At 38.9% G+C, this 20,766-nt stretch overlaps 1 protein-coding gene across 2 annotated transcripts; it reads left to right on the forward strand.

Annotated features, from left to right (window-relative positions):
- Positions 1–1,165: 1,165 nt before the first annotated feature.
- On the forward strand, positions 1,166–20,311 carry fam131c (family with sequence similarity 131 member C). 2 transcript variants are annotated; one of them, XM_042492603.2, is made up of 7 exons: positions 1,166–1,258; positions 7,119–7,374; positions 8,987–9,051; positions 11,394–11,478; positions 17,953–18,198; positions 18,474–18,563; positions 19,680–20,311. In XM_042492603.2, the coding sequence occupies exons 2-7, from the start codon at positions 7,344–7,346 to the stop codon at positions 19,949–19,951; spliced, it is 789 nt and encodes a 262-aa protein (XP_042348537.2). In that variant the 5' UTR covers positions 1,166–1,258; positions 7,119–7,343; the 3' UTR covers positions 19,952–20,311. The 2 variants fall into 2 exon arrangements, with proteins under 2 accessions (XP_042348537.2, XP_087937614.1); XM_088081488.1 differs by having other exon boundaries at positions 19,683–20,311.
- The last annotated feature ends 455 nt before the right edge of the window (positions 20,312–20,766 follow it).

The following is a 20,766-nucleotide window of genomic DNA, read 5'->3' on the forward strand; positions in this document are numbered from 1 at the left end:
TTTGGGATTGAGGAACTGATGTAAAAATGACTTGAATTTGAAAGAATGAATTTGTGGTTTTGGCCACTTTAGCCGCAGACGCTGCACAGAGGAACTGAGCAGACTGTTGTTTTTTTTTTTTTAAATCAATTTGCTTCCTGTCTTTATGCTAAGCTATGCTAATTTGCTCCCTACTGCAGATCTGTTTTTAACACACAGACATGACAGTGGTTGACCTTCTAATCTAACTCTTGAAAGAAAGCAAATAAGCACTTTAACCCAAAATAAAAAAAGACATTTCTCTAAACAAGGTTTAGTGTGTAGAAGCTTTGAATTTGTGCTGTTTTAGAGCTCTGCAGTACTGATTGAAGAGAACTTCGCTAGTTTTTCTAAAATCTGTAAGAGACTGTACTTTATTTATCAGAGTAGGGTGTGTGACTTTGTTTTCTTTAATATCATGACCCTATAAATTGCCATTGTCTTTTGTGCAGGTGAAAGAAGCAAATCCAGTAGTCACTTGCATATTTTACCAGAATTTGGCTTGTGGCTGGTGCTAATTTCTAACCCTGATACCTACCGTAATATGTAGACATGCTGACAAAGCAGTAATATGGGATGGCCAGGGATGAGAACATGTCTACCCTGGCTGACAGTGGGAAATTGCATGAACTTGCATAACCTTCCCTTCACCATAAATAACCATATTTCACAGTTTCTGGTTATGATAAATGGTATTATTATGGAAATTTTTAAAGAAAACATGCCTTTAGAACTGACATGCAGGTTTTGGGGTTCTGATGGTATTTAACACAAAATTAGATCATTTAAAGTTGAAAGTCCCTCATCCTAAACAAAATCAAAAATCATAACCCTGAGTGCTTTAAAAAGTATATGAAGTACCTCCCCTCTTATGAATAAGAGGTGTAGTGTGGTGCTTTCAGACTTTTTGGGAAGAATGGAGAGCATCGACTTGTCTTTAATAGTTAGTCTGTGTTGTCAGATTATTATAAAGAAGATTGTGATTTCTGGGTTTTTGGGTTTATGTATACTATATTTTTCCCCTCCTGTGTTGCCCATCCTTCGCTCACTCAGCTACACACCTGTTCTGCATCAGCCTCATTACCCCTTCCCTGCTCCTCAGTTTTTCCCAGCTAATCAGCTCGCAGCATGTTCTTTTGCCTAATCACCTCATTCCCCTCACCTGAACTTGTCTGCACTTTTCTCCACCTGCACTTCATCCTCTTGTCAGACCAGCTTGTATCTAAGTCCTGTTTTTCAGGTTGGTCTTTGTTTGGTTCTTGAAATTTGTTGTGTGAGCTTCAGTTTGTTTTTTCATGCTCCAGTCTTGACTGAAGAGTGATCTGTTTGAGTTGCTGTTTTCACATCTTATGACAAAAAAGCTCCTTCAGCTCTGTGGATTTAATGAGTGTTACAATAAAGATTTTTTTTATTTTTTTTTACGTATTTATTGTTTTACAGTTCACCAATTCAGGAAAAAAAATCCATATGGCCTATGTTCAACAAAACACCATATTCAAAGTGTAGATTCCAGTCAGGTAAATTCTGATAAAAAAAAAAGTATCTAAAAATTCTTGTCAGTTCAAGGAGTGAAGGACTGTCTTTGGTAATCTGGATTTTCAAGTTTTTCTTTTCATCTGGATTTTTCATGTCTGAATTTAATAAATTAGGTTCTTTCTTTTTTTCTGTATCGTTCCAAACGTCTTCATCCCACATGGGTGAACGAGACACTGCAGTTTTATGAAACTTACACATGTTCAAGTAATACAAATTAAAAAAAGAAGGATGACACATTGTAAAGTACAAATTTAAAGATGTGTGCCCTGAAAAGAACTTCCACATTTTACCGTTATTTCTGATTAATACCTTTTTTTTGTGAAGTCTCTCCAAGTTTTCTCCAAATAACTATAATCACTAAACATAGTTCCCAGTAGAACAGGCAATAGAAAACAGAATGCATTTCATTATATATTTCTGTATCAGTCAAACAACACACTGAACAAATCTGCTTTCTTCTTCAAGACTGACATACCGTCTGTAAAAAGAAACTGTAAAATGCTAGATCTCAACAGAGCACATAAGGATCTTTTGGTTTCAGATGACTTACATACACCATAATTCTCAAAACCATAAATATATTTTATCATCCCTAAATGTACACAGTATTGATTTAGTTCACGTACCATCAGCTCATTGCTCTTTTTCCTAAGCAAACAGATTCTCTGAACAATAAATGCTGAGCCTTGCATTATTGAGAAATGCCTCACCAGAGTTATGAAACAATGTGCACAAATCTCACCAAGAGCCAATGATGTGTTTATGCTGTATAAATATCTTTCTTGTCAGCCTAACAACAGCGTCATTAGGCCTGGGTGGCCGAGGCATCAGCCTCAAGGAGCCCTGAATCTACATTTGTAGACTATATATATTTCAAACATAAGAACAGTCCTGATAATAAAATATATATATAAAAAAAAGCCCTGCATCTCACTCATTAAAAATTCAAGTTTTGGGTCCTCTGTGTCATTCAGACAGGGCATTTTGTGATTGCATGTGATGTGCGCGTGCAAGAGAGAGTGCATCAGTAAGCCATTAAAGCTAGACAAAAACTGTGATGACATAGTAGAGAGAGACAGATCGAGAAACAGACAGACCGCAGCAGATAATGGAGAGGTGAACAGGGTGCCCCAGAATCCCCAAAATAACACCCCTTAAGCCTACTTTCTTCCATATTAATACAAACATTTCTTCCAGTGAGCAACTTCATTTTCAGAATCTGACATGAATCTTTGGATCAGAATTTGACAACTTGAATACAGTAACAATATTCCTACTTTCAGTTAATATTATCCTGATTGTAAGTTTTAAATTGCAGCATAAAACTATTTATTATTATACTGAGGAGGCCATGTTGGACACAAACCACAATAGCAGCGCTCCAAAATCTTAAAACTCTCTGATCACAGCTTCCCATTTTATGTCTAAAGCTCATGCCATCTGCCAAACGAGCCTTCATCAGAGCCTCATCAGGACTGATTTTGTTGTTGCATGTGATCCTACAACGTAGCGCCACTGCAGCCAAACCATGTTGAGCTTTCAAATAAAATGTCTGACTCTTGCTCTCCTTGAGTTCCCGCAGACCTTCAGTGGAGGGCTGCAGCTCCAAATGTGAGTTGTGTGAATGTGAAGCAGGGTGGGTCTATAAAAAGCATGGTGGTCTGTCAGCTTGACCTTGTGAAATGTTTAAAATACACCTCCAAGTTTTTTTTTCCACTGTATTTGACTTATATCAGAGTGGGAAATTCCCACATTGACACAGACTCAACAAAGAAGTTGCATATCCCGCAGGAGCTGGATCATTCTCAATTAGAGAATCAAAGTAATCACACTTATGTTCCATCATAACTTATACTGAAAACAGTTTCATGCACATAAACGGCAATATTTGAGAATCATCTCGTGTTGAAAGGCATCCAACTCCCTCTTTGCCTCAAGGGACCACAGAGATGATTGTTGCTGAATGTCTGTGGCTTCCCAGTGAGGAGCATCACTCCGTGTGTATGTGTCTGTCTCTGTGTGTGTGTGTGTGTGTGTGTGTGTGTGTGTGTGTGTGTGCGCGCGCTTGTGTGTATGTGCGGACATTAAACATTCCTCCTGCTCCCTTTGCTGTCTTCAACTACTGGGCAAAAACCCACATTCTCATCCAATGAAATTCAAGATTTGTTTTGTCTGATGGAGGCGCTAAACAGTCTAGAGATTCAGTCTAACATACACGACAAAACCAGATTTATAGGCGTTGGTTGTTAAGAACTGCACGCAGGGACAAAAAGGCTTGCAGGACAACCTGTTCCTGCAACATGCGAGGTGAGAGGCAGGGACAGATCATTGGGGAAGACTTTCTCTTGTTGGACTGAATTATTTATGGACACTTTTCCTCTGCGCCCTTCTGCTTTGTACCTTTTTTGTTTAACAAGACATTTACACAGAGTCAGCAGCAAGTGGAAGGTTGTGGTGTTGCTTCCCAAAGCATACAACATGAGTTATGTGGTAAAGAGCTACTGCACTTTTGCCTTTTCACCACAAGAGGTCAGGCTGCTCCTAACGAGCCATCTCCTCTGTCAGGACAAGGAGTACAACTCAATTTGAAGTTTGGGGACCTTTAAAAGTTTTTATTGTACTTTTTTATATATTCTTTTTATTAAGGCTTTGGAGATCATTGAGAATATTCAAGATCCAGATATTCCTTGAAGGGTTGCTTTTCTGTGAGTTTCTTGAGGATTTTTAGGGTCCCCAAAGTGTCATACAGGTTTCACTGAACATCTTCCGACAGTTTCTGAATGGCTTCTGTCATCCTAAAAGAGGTTACAGGGTCAAGTAATCCAGTGCTTTTGAAATGCTTTTGTTTTTTGTCCGTTTTTTAGGGTTCCCTCAGTAGGGCTCAATGGATCTTTGGGGACTCCATTTAATTGAAGTTCTTCAGAGTTTCTTCATTGCATTTAGCCCTGCTGGCCAACAACATCATTTGATGTTGTTGATAACCAATATCTAATCCCGATGTCAATTTGATGTACAGACGACAGATTATGTCAATATTGTATTTAAATTGAGTTGTTAAGTAATCAAAACCAACATCTTCCAAATGTTTCATGCCAACATCATCTTAGGGTAGATTAAGTTTGTCGTAATGTCCTGAGACAAAACCCAACATCTGCAAAACATCATATTGTTAATATCCACACAACATGAAATTCCAATGTTGTCAGACAAATTCTAAACCCAAAATGTAACGTCTGTCCGACATAAGAGTCCAACATCTTTCTGATGTTATAATGACGTGTGGTGGCAGCAAGGATGTTTTCTTGAAGAGGTTTCAGGAATTTGTCCCCCTCAATATTTAGAATGTGTGCATTTGTTTCCCCCAATAAAAGCATAAGTAGCAGAGGACTTTTATTTTGACAAAATTAAAGACATTTCCGCCATAAATTCATAACTAAAATTCCACAGAGTGCTGGATGTTGAGTGTTTGGTGCTTAAAAATTCTCTGGCAAAGGACCCCCAAAAACCCTATCCCCTTCCCAATGTTGATATGAAACTTACACCGAGGGGTCCATGGATTTCTAGAGGGAGTTCCACAATTTCCTAATTATATTTTAGGGTTCACTGAGGCTGTTTTGGGAGTTCTTGAACATTTGCCTCTAAATTCAAAATGTTACCACCTGCAGAAACCAACGTACCCCTGGATGCCCATTAAAGCAGCCTGAAATACCTAATGACCCCTGGAAAGGCATTTCGTGCCTCTGTGGTGAGGTTCAGGGCCAATAAAACTTCAAGTTTAGGCATATCAGTGAACAAGATCTCCTCATACAGATTTCCTTTTGACAAAACTCAAATTATGGAGGGATTATGGATGGTCTGTCTTGCATTTTTCTGTTCTTATTGTGAATATAGTTGCAAGCAGCTAATTTAGGGCTTGTTGTGCATTTATTGCTACTTGGTCTTTCATTTTTAATCCTCTTGTTTTTGACTTCCCTAAATCTGAAGGACATTTTTTGTGGGTTGAGTAAGGATAAGCACTGACGTTAAGTGTAAATGTATCTATCCCAAGGGCAAAGAAAAGGAAAACCTTCTCTTTAAAGGGAACATAAACTGTAATCAACCCAATCCACAGCTCTGTCGAACTGAGCTGAGATTTCTTTCAGTGCTGATGTCAGCGTCCGCTGTTTTGCTGACTTTATCAGCAACATCCTCCCCCTGCCCATCACATAATGTTTCTTTCGCTCCGTTCTCGGGCAAATTAGTTTAGGGAAAAAAAAGCCTCTAAAACATGGAGTGGCTTGGTTGCCGTGGCAACAGTATTATCCCCATGAGCACTGTTGCTGCGGGTGATATCAGCAGAACCTTGGTAACATTATCCCAATGTTCGCACCACGAGGAATCTGAGACAAACAGGGACAACAAATGCTGTGGAAGGAATATTGTGTCTGATTGTGTCTTCCCAGCTGTGTGTGTGTGTGTGTGTGTGTGTGTGTGTGTGTGTGTGTGTGTGTGTGTGACAGAGCTAACAGGTTCACAGGAGGTGCAGCACGCTGTGTACAAAAGTGTGAACATGTCTGAATGTTATGAAATGGAAATTAGTTAACACCAAAAATTTCAGATTCATAATAATAACTATAATTTACACCACAACCTGTTTGAAAACAGATTAAAAACCTCCAGAAATATCAGAAACAAACAAAATCAGTTATTTTAATGAAACCAGCTGAGTCCTCTTTTCAAAAATGGTTCAAAAAGTTGGCAAAAGTTGCATCATGCAAACAAATCTTTCTCAGTTTTGAGGACAAGACTGAGAAATACGTAGCAAAGTGGAGCGCCTACTCGCATACACACTGCTTACGTGTCAGCTGCTTGTAAATAAGATTAGATTATGCTGTATAATCAATATAAGAACATAAAATTGTTTTGTATGTGTGTGTACTTTTTTATTTATGTGTGTATTTATTATTATTATATTTGCATATAAAGGAGTCATTACATTTGTTGACCAAAAGTGATATTATTTTTGTAAATAAGTTCAATAAAATATCAATAGTCATATTCTTTTACATTAAAACTGACAAATAAAACTCCCAGTAATTGGAGTCATAATCTCAGTGTAAACTCTAACTGCAACCACAATGGTGAACGAGCTATTAGATTATATTTCACTTTATGTGACATGCATGACAATTACATATTAATTTTGAAGGAAACTTTTTACATTTCTTCATGACAAGTATTCAAACACTATAATTTTGGTAATATATATACATATATAAAGAGAGTGAGAGATATAGATAGATAGATAGATCTACTATTAAGGTGCTGAATTGTATATATTCAACATATAGCTCAGTCACCAAGCCCTCCATTCACACTGAGTCTCCTATATAAAGTAGGATGGAGAGGGAGAAGAGAATGGGAGGAGAGAAGAAGAAATACAGGGGAGGAGATTCAAAACCGTCAGCAAACGGGCATTCATGCTTTCTCCCTGATTCCCTCTCTCTCTCTCTCTCTCTCTCTCTCTCTTTGTCCCCCCTCCCCACACTTTGTCTGTGTCACTCTCTCACCTCTCTCCTATACAGAGAAGTCAGCCAATGCATCAGCCTGCAGCTCATCTTGCATCCGCTCTCACTTTCTCCCCCCCTTGCCTCAGTTCCTCCTTCTCTCTGCTCACTAACAGACACTTCTCATACCTCTTTCTCTTCCCTTCCTTCCTCCCCTTCTTCCTTATCTTCTCACCCACACCTCATCGTCCTCATCCTCAAGCCGCCATGGTGAACAGATAACCGCCCGGCCGTCCTGAGACCATGGGTGCCTGCCTCTGCAAAGGTCACAAAGGTCAGTGCCCACCTGTTTGTGCGTCCAGGTCAGTGTGTCCATCTGATGATTGGACTTGCAGGAAGTGTTGCCAGCAGCCAACAAACATTTGAACTGTTTCAGAAAGTTACATCATGCTCTCAAGAAATCGCTGTGAATGTGAGAATCTAGGAAAAAAACTGTGAAGTAATTAGATCTCTGAGGTGTCAACAACCACCTGGATCACATTTTCAGCGTGGCAGTAGTGTTTGTATGATGTGCATCCATCATGAGATGGATGCAACTGATGTACAAATTCTGCCATGAAAGCATTCATCCGAAACTTGTTTTCATCTACTCTCTCACAGCTATTCCTGATCTCTGTGAATCGGTGAGATTGCTTTAGATACAGGACTCGGGGAGCGGGAGGTTGATGAGAGGGATTTTGAGGATCAGTGGACAACAACAGCGGCTTCAAGATGTGACAGCTCCATCCCAGAGCTCATATCCAACTTGTCGTGACTTGAAGATGTGACTCGCGTTGCAATTTTCTCTCTCATATTTACCCTCTATGCCTGCATTGGAAATAAGGTAGTATTTGTTGTTGGGATGAAATAACACTGCCTCAACTAAGCTGGTGGCAGGACCTCTTTTAGAGAACACAAGTATTAATTTGTGCTGTCAAAACAAAAGATCTAATATAATAAAAAAGTTGATGTGAAGTGCGCCAGTTTTCTGTGATACCTCTGAACAACAACCTTGTTATTCTGCCATAACATGACATTACACATCACATTCTCACATATTATTTTCAGCCTGAATCTGATAATATTTTAAGGGGGGGAAATCTGCTTTTCTTCAGGAAAGGTTCCTTTTGACAAGGTTAAGGGTAATGAGGGCAGTGCTTTCAAGCTGGAAAGAAAGAGAGAAGCCAGTTGTGTAGCTCCAGGCAGACAGCTAAGAGAACTGCAGCAGTGTGTCTATGTATTTGTGTGTTGTGAGTCAGGGTGAGATTTAACCCCACAAGGACAGTGGATTGGGTCAGGAATCGTGATGTGTTTCTCGACCTACTAATAGAATCTGAAGAGGCCGGAGACCAGATACAGCCCTGTGCATCATCCCTGTGTATCTGTGTGTGTGTGCGTATGTGCTGGCAATCTTGACTTAAGTAAATGGAAGGGTAACACCGCCTCCTGTTGCTGTCGTGTTTCCATAGTGACAGCCAATTGTCTTGACGACCCCTCCCAGGGGAAACCCCAGGGCCGTGTTTGTATGTCTGCTTGTAAATGTGTGTGTGTAGGTGTATTCGGGTGTATGTGTGTGTGTGTGTGTGTGTCCACTGACCTTTCTGATGATGTCGTTTCTCCAGTGCTCTGAACTGCGCTTCATTTCCTCTTGTCACTCATATGAACGTCATCGCTGTCAATTAAATAGCAAATATGTTTAGAAGGCTCTGGTTAAATGCCTCTCTCTGTCTTCTGTTTCTGTGTCTCTGATCAATTCATATATGAGTCTCATTGACCCCTGACCATCAGAGACAACTGGGATTTGGCTTCAAAGACCCCTGCCTTGAAAAACACACATCAACACACATAAACCAACATGCATGAAGCATGAATTTCACCCCAGAATTTCTGTGTGCGACTCCCAACAGAGTTCCATCATACCATGACAGCACAGCAGGACCAGATTGTGGAGGGTCAGCCATCCTCTGCCAAGGTGAGTGAAAGCCCTCACCTTTACATTATAGGTTTGATTCTAGGTGTGGGCCCTGTTTTTATGTGCATTTTTTTAATATCAGTGTAAAACACTGTGTGGAAACAGCAAAAATTTCATTTTAAAAAATGTCAAGTTTTTACGCCCAAGGAAGGTGGAAAAGTTGGTGTATCAATAAAAGGTAAATCTGACGAAACAGATTCAGTGACTAAATGATGACTCTTTGTTTCCATTGTCTAGTGTGCTCTCTGGCACTGTACATGCATGCATTTCCTTTATTTCAGGATTAACTGGGGCTCTTTTAATTACGTCATCTCTTTGTAGCCTCTTCTTCTGACTAGAGAATTAGGACCCTGCTAATCTTAATAAACTGACTCCCAATATTTGCAATACAGTAGTGGATAGAAACGTGCATAAATGTGCATCTTCCATTAGAGATTGTCTGAAAATTCAGGTAAAATGTGTGCTACATTTGGATGGAAACTCAACTATTTGCCTTTCAGTGTGTCTGTAATTCCCATATAGGCTATTTAGAGTGAGAGCAACAAGTTTGGTTTTGACAGTATGAGGTAACCAGAATTAAAACAGCTTTCACTGAAACTCTTTTCTAGAAAAACATAGTCCCTTTAAAAACACTTGATGTTGTGTGTGTTGTGATTTATCCAGAGTAATGGAGAAGGCTACTTCTTACTCGGCTGTTGGCTCCATTTTAATGGTTAATAAATCTTTCACACATAACATGTTCAGTCTGCTCCTGTCTGCATGCCTCTCACTGAGACGATTAATCAGCTTGACGCTGTCTCTGTATTTGTGTATTTCACACATTAACATCTGCTATTCAATGAACATCATCAGCATTTTACAAAGTCTCAAATATTAAAAAAAACCCCAAACAAACCAAAAAACAACAAACTGCTACACTTGCTACTTTTAGCCTTCTTCTGGACTAGTGTCATGTAGCTCAAGTAAACAAGTTGTCTAAGTAAGCCTTCACATTTCTGGTATCTTCATTAGTAGGCTATAGCATCAGTGACTGGACAAATGTATACACTTTATAAAACTTTTATAAAATTCTTCATGGAAAGTTGAGTAAAGATGAATCTAACTTGAAACAAACAATCACAATTATTATTATGGTTTAGCTGAGGCTGGTCAAAGGTTAGCTAGTGTTGCTAGCTGGAAAGCTATTAGCAAAAGAAACTTAAGGTATTATTGCCACTGAAAAAAATCTGTTTAACAGTGTGTAACAGACATTTACTAAAGTAGGATATGTTTGTGTAGTTCATGAGTGCTGAGAATTACATAAAGGCTTCAACACGGGCTTTTGCTTTGCCTTAACAAGCAAGGCTACTCTTTAAATTATTGAATACAAATAAAACAAATGTCAAATCTGCCGAACAATGTCTAACAATGATTATTCCATGATACATTTACAGATTTAACACGTTACATAAGAATCGTAAAACATTCATGAAAGAATGGCTGTTTTTGTTTAATAAAAAGAGCAGTTTCTCAGAAAAAAGGACAGGGAATTTAAAAGATCCCTTTGGGTTTGCAGTGACCGCACGTCTGGCACCAAAGCCAAAGCAGTTGATGTGAAAAACAGAAACTGACTTAATTTTCCCAAGAGAGCACTTGGTTCTCCCATTTTGTTCATTTTACATTCAAGTGACTTTTATGCAGGATTTTTATCGTCTGTAAAACCTAATTTAGATTTTGGTTTTCTACAGTTTGAAGTGGAGCCATGCACTAATGTGTAAGCATGTGCTTACTTATCATCCCATTTTGTTTGCAACAACTTAGAAAAAAAGCTTGAAGGTTTTATTCCTAGATAAAAAATACTTAAACCAAGAGAAATACATATGAAGTACGTTTTTTTCTGTCCATATTGATTGCAGCTACTTGGGGATAAATACCACGGTGTGAGTTTAAAATGCCTTCATTTGATTTGAGTGTGAATGCGACAGGATTTTCACAAAAGCCGGCTGTTATTTGTCATTATCGCCATTTTATGTGTGTGTGTGTGTGTGGGTTCAGTCGTCACACACAGGATGCCTGAGAAGAATGTATGCAAATGTTCTTATGAGTGTGTATGTGCTGTTTTTGTGTTTTTGTTGTATGGAAATCTCATAACTTCAAAAGATTATACAAAAGGGTTAGCTGCTCATCTGTGAGATGTCTCTTTGTCATATGAAACCCACTGAGGAACCCATATCAAAATACATTGGGGACAAGTAAAAATGAAGCTATTTCTGTTACGTTCACAGGAAATACAAGCCTTCCTCCTTACATTAATGATACAGACATAATATGATCTCTCTCTTTGTGTGCATCATAATGTGCAGGATGGCCACAATCCTTCCAACGGCAGTGTGGCTGATAAAACCAACGGCTATGATATCGGCGAGCTGGCCACCTCCTCTTTAATGGGTAAGATGAACACACATACAAACACACACATACACACACAGGAACATAAACAGCTTCAGACCATGTGGTGTTTCATTATGAATTAAACATATGAGACAGAGGAAACAGCAAGCTGGGAAACTGTGTTAGTAACCATGGGACGTTAGTAATGTAATTTCCCTCCTTCTCCGTGCCCTTTCTCACCCACACATAGTGTCAGCACAGGGCTGCAATCACCTATTTAACAACCATCGAGGAGGGGCTGCGGGGGGGGGGGTCCTCCAGATGAAATTTCTAGAAACAGCTAAATACTTCAAAGCATTTTGGAACAAAAATCCAGATGACTTATCCTATATAACATATAATCCTATGGATAGTTTAAGTAATGTTACATACAAGGTGAAATATATATTATGCAGGATTTTCTGAAAAAACAATGCATAGACTCATACCAAAGTATCATAATTTCTGACACACTACTACTACTACTACACTACTGTTTATGGTAATTGTTTAATGTATTCTTATATTCTTATATAATGTGTGGTGACGACATGATATGACATGGCATACGTAATTTAATATAACTTAGCAATGACTTTTGGTTTTACCCTTGTCTCCTGGGTCAAATTCTTGGGTTTGTTTGACCCATTTAACTCCCCCAGCCTCCATATGTGTATTCTGTCGCTCTTTATACGACCTGACCTCCTCCTTTGCTCCTATCACATGACAGACAGACTTCAAACACAGCCCAAACAGCCAAAGCATGAATATTAGGGATTGTAGAACAGATATTACTTTTGTCAAGACTGACTATCTCTTGCAAAGAGCATCAGTTGTTTACTTCTATTAGTAGAGACTGACTCACACCAGCAGCACTTTGCTGTTTAGCTTTTAAATATTCCACAAAAAAGATCACAGATTATGTAACCTTCACAGATCAACAAAACAATTATCCAGTTTAGAGATGATCCAAACAATTGGTAATTCTCTCTCCTTTTAATGGCAAATGTTTTGTTTTTTTTAATACATTTGAGTTCCCCCACTGCACTAATGCTGATTGGTGCCAAATTTTGTTCACAACATAAGAGAAAAAATATAGTCAAAATTGATACATTATTGGGGTGACAATTTATTACTTTCTGAATATTGTGGCGTTTTTGTAAGCTATACACCAGCTGTAACACCAGATTTACTGAAACAGACATGTATGAACACTCAGATAAAAGTACACACGTTTCTTTCTCCCATTTTATTTTCCTTTTTTCCCCTTAACCTTTGAGTCTGGCTTCCTGCTCTCTTCATGTCGGTGCCTCCTACTCTTTTTCATCCCCCTATCCCCATCCTGTGTCTGTCTGCCTCATCTCCACTGCTTTCCTCTCTCAGCGAGAGGTTAATTATCTGACTTAATGTGGTATGCTTTGCTGAACTTTTCCCAGTGAAAGCTCCTTTATTACCCCAGCAGTATAACTGCACGGCTGGGAAAACCTCATGAATATGTTAGACAAATACAGACATTCATGCAGACAGCTGAGAGGCTGACACCTGCTTTGGGAGTGACAGAACCGGTCCAGTTAAAAATGAAAAATAAAAAAAGCTTTTTGACATTTAATTAGACATAATCACTTGTGAGTCTTCACTTTAAATTGCGGGGTAAGTTCTGTTGAGTCGGGCAGTCAAGAAGTGCAGCTGACAACCCAACTGCTCAAATCAGATCACACTGCACAAACTCAAATATTATTGTACAAATACAATTACATCTAGAGGAATATCATGCAGACAGTATTATTCTTTTTGTATGATGCAGTTTGATGCAATAGGCTGATGTGATTTTATTAGAGGCAAATAATGTTAGCCCTGCTGCTGGAACCCAGAAACTGAAAAGTCCATTGGATTTCACATATTCAGTAGTGTTGAGTTCTTGCCAGATTTGTTAATCTTACAGATTTTGTTAGTCTTGAGTGTTTGTCAAAAGAAGATAAAGATGGTCATTAAAATCAAAAGAGTTCATCACTTTGACAGTATGAATGTGCTCAGCAGATTTCATGGAGGCCCAGTTAGATTATGAGATATCTTACATGGTAAATCTATAGAAAAAAGTAATATTCATGGAGCATTCATATTCATTTATAAAGGACTACAAGCTTTCCAACACATCCTCTGAGTTTCCTTGGTTGTAGTAGAAATTATTGGATATCTTAGTCTTGTTTGTTGTGTTGCCACAGCAAACACAGGTCAAGTCCTTTATTAAGGATGAACTTGCTCATTAAATTTTGTGGCAGTAACATTTAGATATTTTCCATGGAAAGGCAGACATTTTGATCTTATAATAGTATTAAGTAGAAATAAGAGGATCACCAAAAATATTAGTATTTATGCGTTGGGGACCATGAATATCAACAGTAGATATGATGGTAACCTGCCAAGAGGATGTTGAGATGATCTAATTTTAAACTGTTGCATAGACAGACAGAGTGACCAAACAACCAAATGTTACAAATATGCATGCACATGTTGTACTGGTATTTAGCCATGTTAACAGAATGGCTCAAGGGATGACAATATCTGTCAGTTGCTTTGGTCCAAGACTAAAATATCTCAACCAATATTGATGGTTTGGAAATTGTGAATAAACATTCACATACTCATCAGAAATAATTGTATCAACTTTGGTGGTACTTTAATGTTTTATCTGGTGCCATTATCGGCTCAAAATCATAAAACTTTGGTTTCTGACTGAATGCCTGCAAAACTAATGACATTCCCATTGGTCTAATTATTTGCCTTCATTACTGTTATTATGACGAAGTCTTGTTTGGGGTGGTCACGTGACTTTTGGCATGGTGAAGAATCGAAACATCTAGCCATCTAGTTTTATGAAAGGTTGACATTTTGTTGAGTGTTTGGTTTTTAGTGTAACATCACCACTGCTAAACATTAGCTTGTCAGCATTGTCATTGCTAACCCATTAGCATTAAGCTAAAAGTGCTGTGTCTAAGTAAGGCCTGAGAGAGCTGCTAGCATGGCTGTAGATGCTCTCTTAGAGGTGCTGAAGACTATTATTCTTATCAGTCTTCAACATTCCACATTGTATGGACCCTTTTTGTTTGTTTTTTTTCACCACAATCATGACTGCAGCTTTGATTTTCTTTGTTTTTTTTATGGTAAAGTCAACCACAGCTTGAAATCAGCTCTAGTTGCATGAAAACAGGCAAAGTACAGTACTTACCAATTTTATCTCTTAGGATGTAATTCAGTGTAGTTTTCTAGAATTATTCCCATGTTGGCTGGTAAATAACAACACTGAGTGCAGCACCTACAGATTTTATAACACTCCATGTTTGTTCGCCAGTCTGTTTTTGTTTACCCCCTCTGTTTCCCCACAACCTACAGCAGGGAGTCATGCCTCATATAATGCAGTATATGCCTATATTTGTAACAGGACTTCTTCCTGACTAACTGGTTACTTTATTAGACTTGTAACCCTGTGTTTGCTGTGGCAACACAATAAACAAGACTGAGAAATCCAAGAATATCTACAAAAACCAAGGAAACTCAGAGGATGTGTTGAAAAGCTTGTAGATTTCTATATCTGATTTTGTAACGTCTCGGTTTCTCGTAGATTGAGACTTTGTTCAGTGAATGAGATAAGGTTTAGCAAGCGTGCCAAGTTTTTGTCAACTTAACTGTGAAGCAGAAAGCATTCTGACTGGAAATATTACATATTGGTATGGTTTGTGTACCATTCAGGGCTCTGTAGCTGATTATTATTTTTATCCCAGAACATCATTGGTACCCATTTACTGAGCATATATGATACTGGTATGAGATGGTTGTGCTTAAAGATACCAAAAAAATAATATCCACCCCTATAACCACAGCCTATTTATCCCCGCAGCTTCTTTCCTCAGTCCTAAACCCTGCCTCTGTACACCGCAGTGAAAATAGTTTTGTTCTGTTTTGTCTTTTCTTGTGAAGCAGGGGACTACAATTTTCATTTCATTTTGCAACAGTGTGTTGTAGAATGACAATAAATGGACCTTGGGTGCAAAAGTCCAAGAATTGGAAGAATACACAAGAATTACATTCTAACCATTTTGTTATTATTTACCAAATATTATCAGTGAACTCAGCAGTTCCTCTAAGCTTTATTGAGCAATTTTATTGTCCTATGAGTATTTGTTCTGGTTTTACTACCAACGACGTTGCTTTTGGTCTAATGTCATTGCTCTAATGAGCCTCGTTTCCAGACATAACAGGTTGCTGTTTTCTGCAAAAAGCTGTGATAAATTGCCTGTTACCTGCCCAGCACCAAACAGCACACAGGCAAGTTTAGCATCTAGCAAGTCCACATAATGGATCATTTAGTGGCTTAAAGAATCCGACATTTTGTGGAGACTGAAAACTGAATTAATGAATACTGGACTACGTTTGTCAGGGGCTAGAAACAAGACTCTAAATGAATGCTAATGATGCTCTGTATCTGCTGCCCACCGCATTCAGAGGGACATATTTAACGCATGATTATTCTGCAGGGTGCAACGTCAGCCTAATATGATTTGGTCCTTTTCACTCTGCAGTGCGGACAGTCGGGCAAAATATCCAATTTGGAAACCAAATGGGATCTTCCTGCGGTGTGCACATAACTTAAATAGATGCAAACATAGCTTCCTCACCATCAGTCAGAACTGATCATCATAACAGAGTGAACTCAGGCTGAGACAGCAGTGGGTGTCGCAGAGCACAACAAAACACAGAGAGGACTCTCTAGGTGTTGAGCTCAAATAAAAATAACATGTCGGGATGTTTTTCTCGGTTTCAATTAGCCCAGGCAGCCAAGTCTCTCACTTTTTTCATTTAACTGTATCCACTACTCTCTAAGCTTGTTACCCCGTCCTCCTCTCCTCCTGTTCTTGACTCTGTTCTGCCTTTTTTTAACTTCTTAACCTTTCCTCCTCATTCTCTTCCTAAACCTTTGCCCTCTCAACCTTTCTGCTTTTTGTCCTTTTACATCTGTGTAATTTACCTGTTCTGGAGTATGACCAAGCTAAGCTGTCACTTTCGTTCGAGCTCTTCATTTCCCCAGACCTCTCTTCCCTTGTCTGTTGAAATGATGGCTTCTTTGCAGTTTTGCCCAGTGATTCATGTTATGAATAATGTATTACTTTTGAGATTAAAGGGACAAAGCTCTATTATGTACAGCTTGGTATGAGTCAATTTAGTACAAGCAACAGAGCTGTAGATTTCGGGCTTCATTTGACTCTTTTGTCACAATTTATAATAATTTGTCACAATAATAAGGACTTGAGATGTGAATTAACTGCCCTGACTTTACTTACTTAAAGCAACAGTTGTTAACTGGTATGTTTTTGTCATATTTGAAACTATATCAAACATTATATCCTGACAGAATATGAGATACATAATGTGTAATTAAAAAACTAAAATTAAAGAAGGAATAAATAATGATCACGTTCCTTCTCTGCTTAGTTGTAAAATGTTTACAAACTTTTGTAAGTAAGGTGACTTTTGTGTCTGACGCCAAAATCACTTACAAAGCGGTGGTATTTAACAACTTCGGAATGAGAATGAGCCCTCTCAGTTTGAGCAAATATGACAAAAACTTTTTCAAACTACAGCTTTAAGAATTAACCTAAAATTTGAAATAAAAAAATATTTATGTCTCAAAATCTGACCTGGTAAAATCCCAAGATTAAAAAAAAAATACAGATACACAATAGCATGTGTGTGCACAGTCAGCAGAAAGCATAGGAAGAAGAGTTTGAGCCCAGAATGTGAAGAAGCGTCAACACAGCATAGGATTGAAAATGTTACAGTAAACATTGTGTCATTTTAAACGTCAATGTTCGGAGAACTGAAAGAATTCAAACTGACTTGTAATTTTCTTATGAAAACATAAAGTAGTGCCTGAAATAAACTACAAAAAAATACCAAAGTTGTTTCGTTTAGTGTTATGGAAATGTTAAATTGATTAAATTGTGAGAAAAAACATGTTTTTTCATTAGGTTTCCTATTCACGATAGCGTCATACTGTGCTGTCAAGGTGCTGCCAGTAATAAACAAGAAAATGTACAATCCACTCCAACATCACCTCAGGTGCTGTTACACTGTCATTTTCAGTTTTCTCCAATTTATTTTCTATGGAGCTCTACATCAGAAGGCAGCAGCAGAAATGTCTCTTTCATGCTTTAATTTATGCAAATCAGGAGTAAATGCTCACCTTCAAAGTCTGAATTATGCTTAAAGTATCATCGTTTCCTGATTATTCTCACTCTGTATCTTTTTTCCATTTTCATACCTCGGTCCCTCACTGTGGCATTTCTTCTCCACCTGTACACCCTTTCATGTAGCCTATCACATCATCTTTTTTTCAAATTGTCTGCTTCTTTTCTCTGCTACAACACTTACTTCATGTCCAACATTTAATCCACTTTATCAAGATGTATCCCTCCTTCTCCTCCTCCCCTTATTTAGGGCTGGTGGCCACGATAAAGGAGCATATCACTCAGCCGACGGCGATGGCCCAGGGGCGAGTTGCTCACCTGATTGAGTGGAAAGGTTGGGGCGGAGGCAGCGAGGCCAGGGGAGGCGGGGGCAGCTGGAGCGGGGCCTGGGGTAAAGGAGGCGGAGGCTGGGGGGGGATGGGTGCAGAGCTGCAGGAGGATGAACAATTCTACTCCCAAATGACGGACGAGATCAAGGAAGCTCGCTTCGCTGCAGGTGAGACAGACGAGTGAATTCAATTCAAGAAAAACAAGATGTGGTCAGTGGAGATAAAGTGGCAGTCAGATCCCTCTGAGCATTGTTTCTGTTCGATTGGCTCGTCAAGAGCGAGCATCTCCAAAAATCAATAGTCCTTAAGACGTCCCATGACAGTGGCTCAAATCTTGTGCACTTATGTGATTTCCCTTTATTTGTGATGGTGGTAGACACAGCGAAAAACAACTGGGGGTCGATTTCTGAGAAAAGCAACATAAAATGTGTTTGTTTCACAGGAGTAGCAGAGCAGTTTGCCCTAGCAGAGGCATCAATGAATGTGTGGTCGATGAACGACAGCTTGGAGCAGCCCTCCACCAGTTTACAAGGTTGGTCATGGAAAATAATCACAATAGCTCAATACGAGTGAATCAAAGGATTAAAACACAGTCTCTGGTAGAGTCTCTGATGCAGCTTGTTTGAATATAATCTCAAAGTCCTTATTTTACCTTGAAGTCTTTTCTTTAATGTTGATAGTGGATTTTTGAGACAAATATGACTCATCAAGCAACAGAAGGCCTGTTGCACAAAATAATTGGTCACATATATGGTACGCAAATATCTCAAAGACCTGGTTTGCTCTACCATATTGGAGGAATCATGAGTGTGATGTGTGCAGTGTATATCACTGGTGATGGTTTTTATATTTCAATCTGGTTTTTCACACAAATACAGTGGTGAAGGGATGACATATTTGTTTTTAGGCCAACGAAGTTAGTATCGCACTGGTACCCTCGTCAAAAAATCTTATGGGATTTTTGAATGAGATTTTCGATCATCACCAAAAATAAACTCTGTGATGAACACAAGTTTATAATTCATATACTTTAGCATGATAATCCTTACAGATGAGCACCACTTTCGTGTGTTTTGAAGCATAAATGAAATCGCCAGAAGCAAAAAGCTATTGTTAGGCTATGAACGAACTACATCGTGGTCGCACAACTTAAACGGCACCACCCCGAATTGTTTGACTTCTGATTTGATTTAGTGTGCTTAATTTTCTACAAAACCCTCTCCTAGCTTAGCGTGAACTGATCTTACTAATGACCTGATCTAGCTAATGTTATTTGTTTAAACTGAAGAGCTAGATAAAATAAAATCAAGCTATGGAGGAAATTCACTGTATTTCATTATTTTAGTAATAATAAGTGCTTGAACATATGATCCTCATGAGTTAGCAAATATTTTCCTGCAGAAATAGCTTTCCCACTTACAGTCTTGTGTTATCAGCCCCATGTTTTGCAGCAGCTGGTAAATGGCACCTTTTTTTTAAAATGATTTAAGCAGCGAGTGTATCTGTGCTATTTCTGTAATATACCAGTGTGAAGCTTCTAAATTCTCTACAACCTGAGAGCAACCAGCTGTCACTGAATGTGTCATTCGGATAATTTCTTTAGTGTTTTCAAGAGGCATTTGGCTAATGCTGTTAATATGCTCCTCAGCAGCACAAAGCCACTTCTTGTCCCAGTTCCTGCTGGATGGCGGAAGCGTCAGCGTTCCCCAACACCTGTACAGCATCCATGCCCAGACTTATGGCGACAGCAGGGCGGCCAATCTAGCCCCACCACCAATGGCAGATTCCATTTCTTCAACGTCCAACACCCAGCAGAACAGGGATCGTCCCCAAGGGGACAGAAGCACTACAACTGCAGAGGCTGCAGTCCGACACGTAGATAGCAGCTCGCTATCCGAAGATGACGTTTTTTATAACTAGGCTCAACAGGAAAACAAGCCAGCAGTCTTGATGGCTAACACTAAAATGAGCGTCACTGAGGGGACTTGAGTCTCAGCCACCAGCAGCGACTGCTACAAGAAAAAAACGCAGACATGTGTAAGATATCTCAAGAGGCAATTCTTCAAATGGCTCGTCTGGGAGGGTTTCAGCACCTGGTCTTCAGCTACAAAGACTACAAATTGTATTTTCTCCCCACTTGAGGTGTATACTTTTGTGAATGTACAGAGTTCCATTGTTACATTTTAATTTTTTATTCGATGTACATTAAACACTTTCATATTATGGATAGAGCTGTTAAGAGTCGAGCGATACTGGTGTAAATATCTTGGTATTAAACATACATTTTAATATATGTGTTTTATGTGGTTGTCTAATTCTGTTTTTGATTCCTTTTTTCCTTCACATTTAAGAATTGCATAGATGATGTATGCAGTCTGACCTAAAGCAATCAGAGTAGAGAAAATCGGAAAGAAATTGATGTCCTATTTGAGGTTTCTCATCTGAATCTAGAGATTAATTTCTGTAAAGAAAGCGTACATCCAATTATCTGTCTGAGTCTCAACTATGATTAGCTATTCACACTTTTCTGTCTGAGAGCAACGGCTGCAGGGGAAAGCTGCAGAGAAACGACAAGCGCAGAAAAACAGAAAGGGAGAAGGACACAGAACTCGTCAGCGTGCATGTCGTAGGTGTGTATTTCCACACGTATGTCAGCATGCCTTCCTGTGTGTTTGAGAGTGAGGGATGGTTGGAAAATGGAGGTGTTGGTGTTACTTGTCACAGTGTTTATTTAG

The sequence above is a fragment of the Plectropomus leopardus genome, chromosome 9 (genome assembly GCF_026936395.1).
Source record: "Plectropomus leopardus strain MGB_pleo_1.0 chromosome 9, ASM2693639v1, whole genome shotgun sequence".
Classification (NCBI taxonomy): Eukaryota; Metazoa; Chordata; class Actinopteri; order Perciformes; family Serranidae; genus Plectropomus; species Plectropomus leopardus.

What these genes read in the sequence shown, in the direction of transcription:
- fam131c (XM_042492603.2), top strand. Translation starts at nt 7,344, where the DNA reads ATGGGTGCCTGCCTCTGCAAAGGTCACAAAG. An exon ending in GGCCACCTCCTCTTTAATGG is followed by an intron (nt 11,479 to 17,952) that starts GTAAGATGAACA and finishes CCCCTTATTTAG; the next exon opens with GGCTGGTGGCCACGATAAAG. An exon ending in GCCCTCCACCAGTTTACAAG is followed by an intron (nt 18,564 to 19,679) that starts GTTGGTCATGGA and finishes TATGCTCCTCAG; the next exon opens with CAGCACAAAGCCACTTCTTG.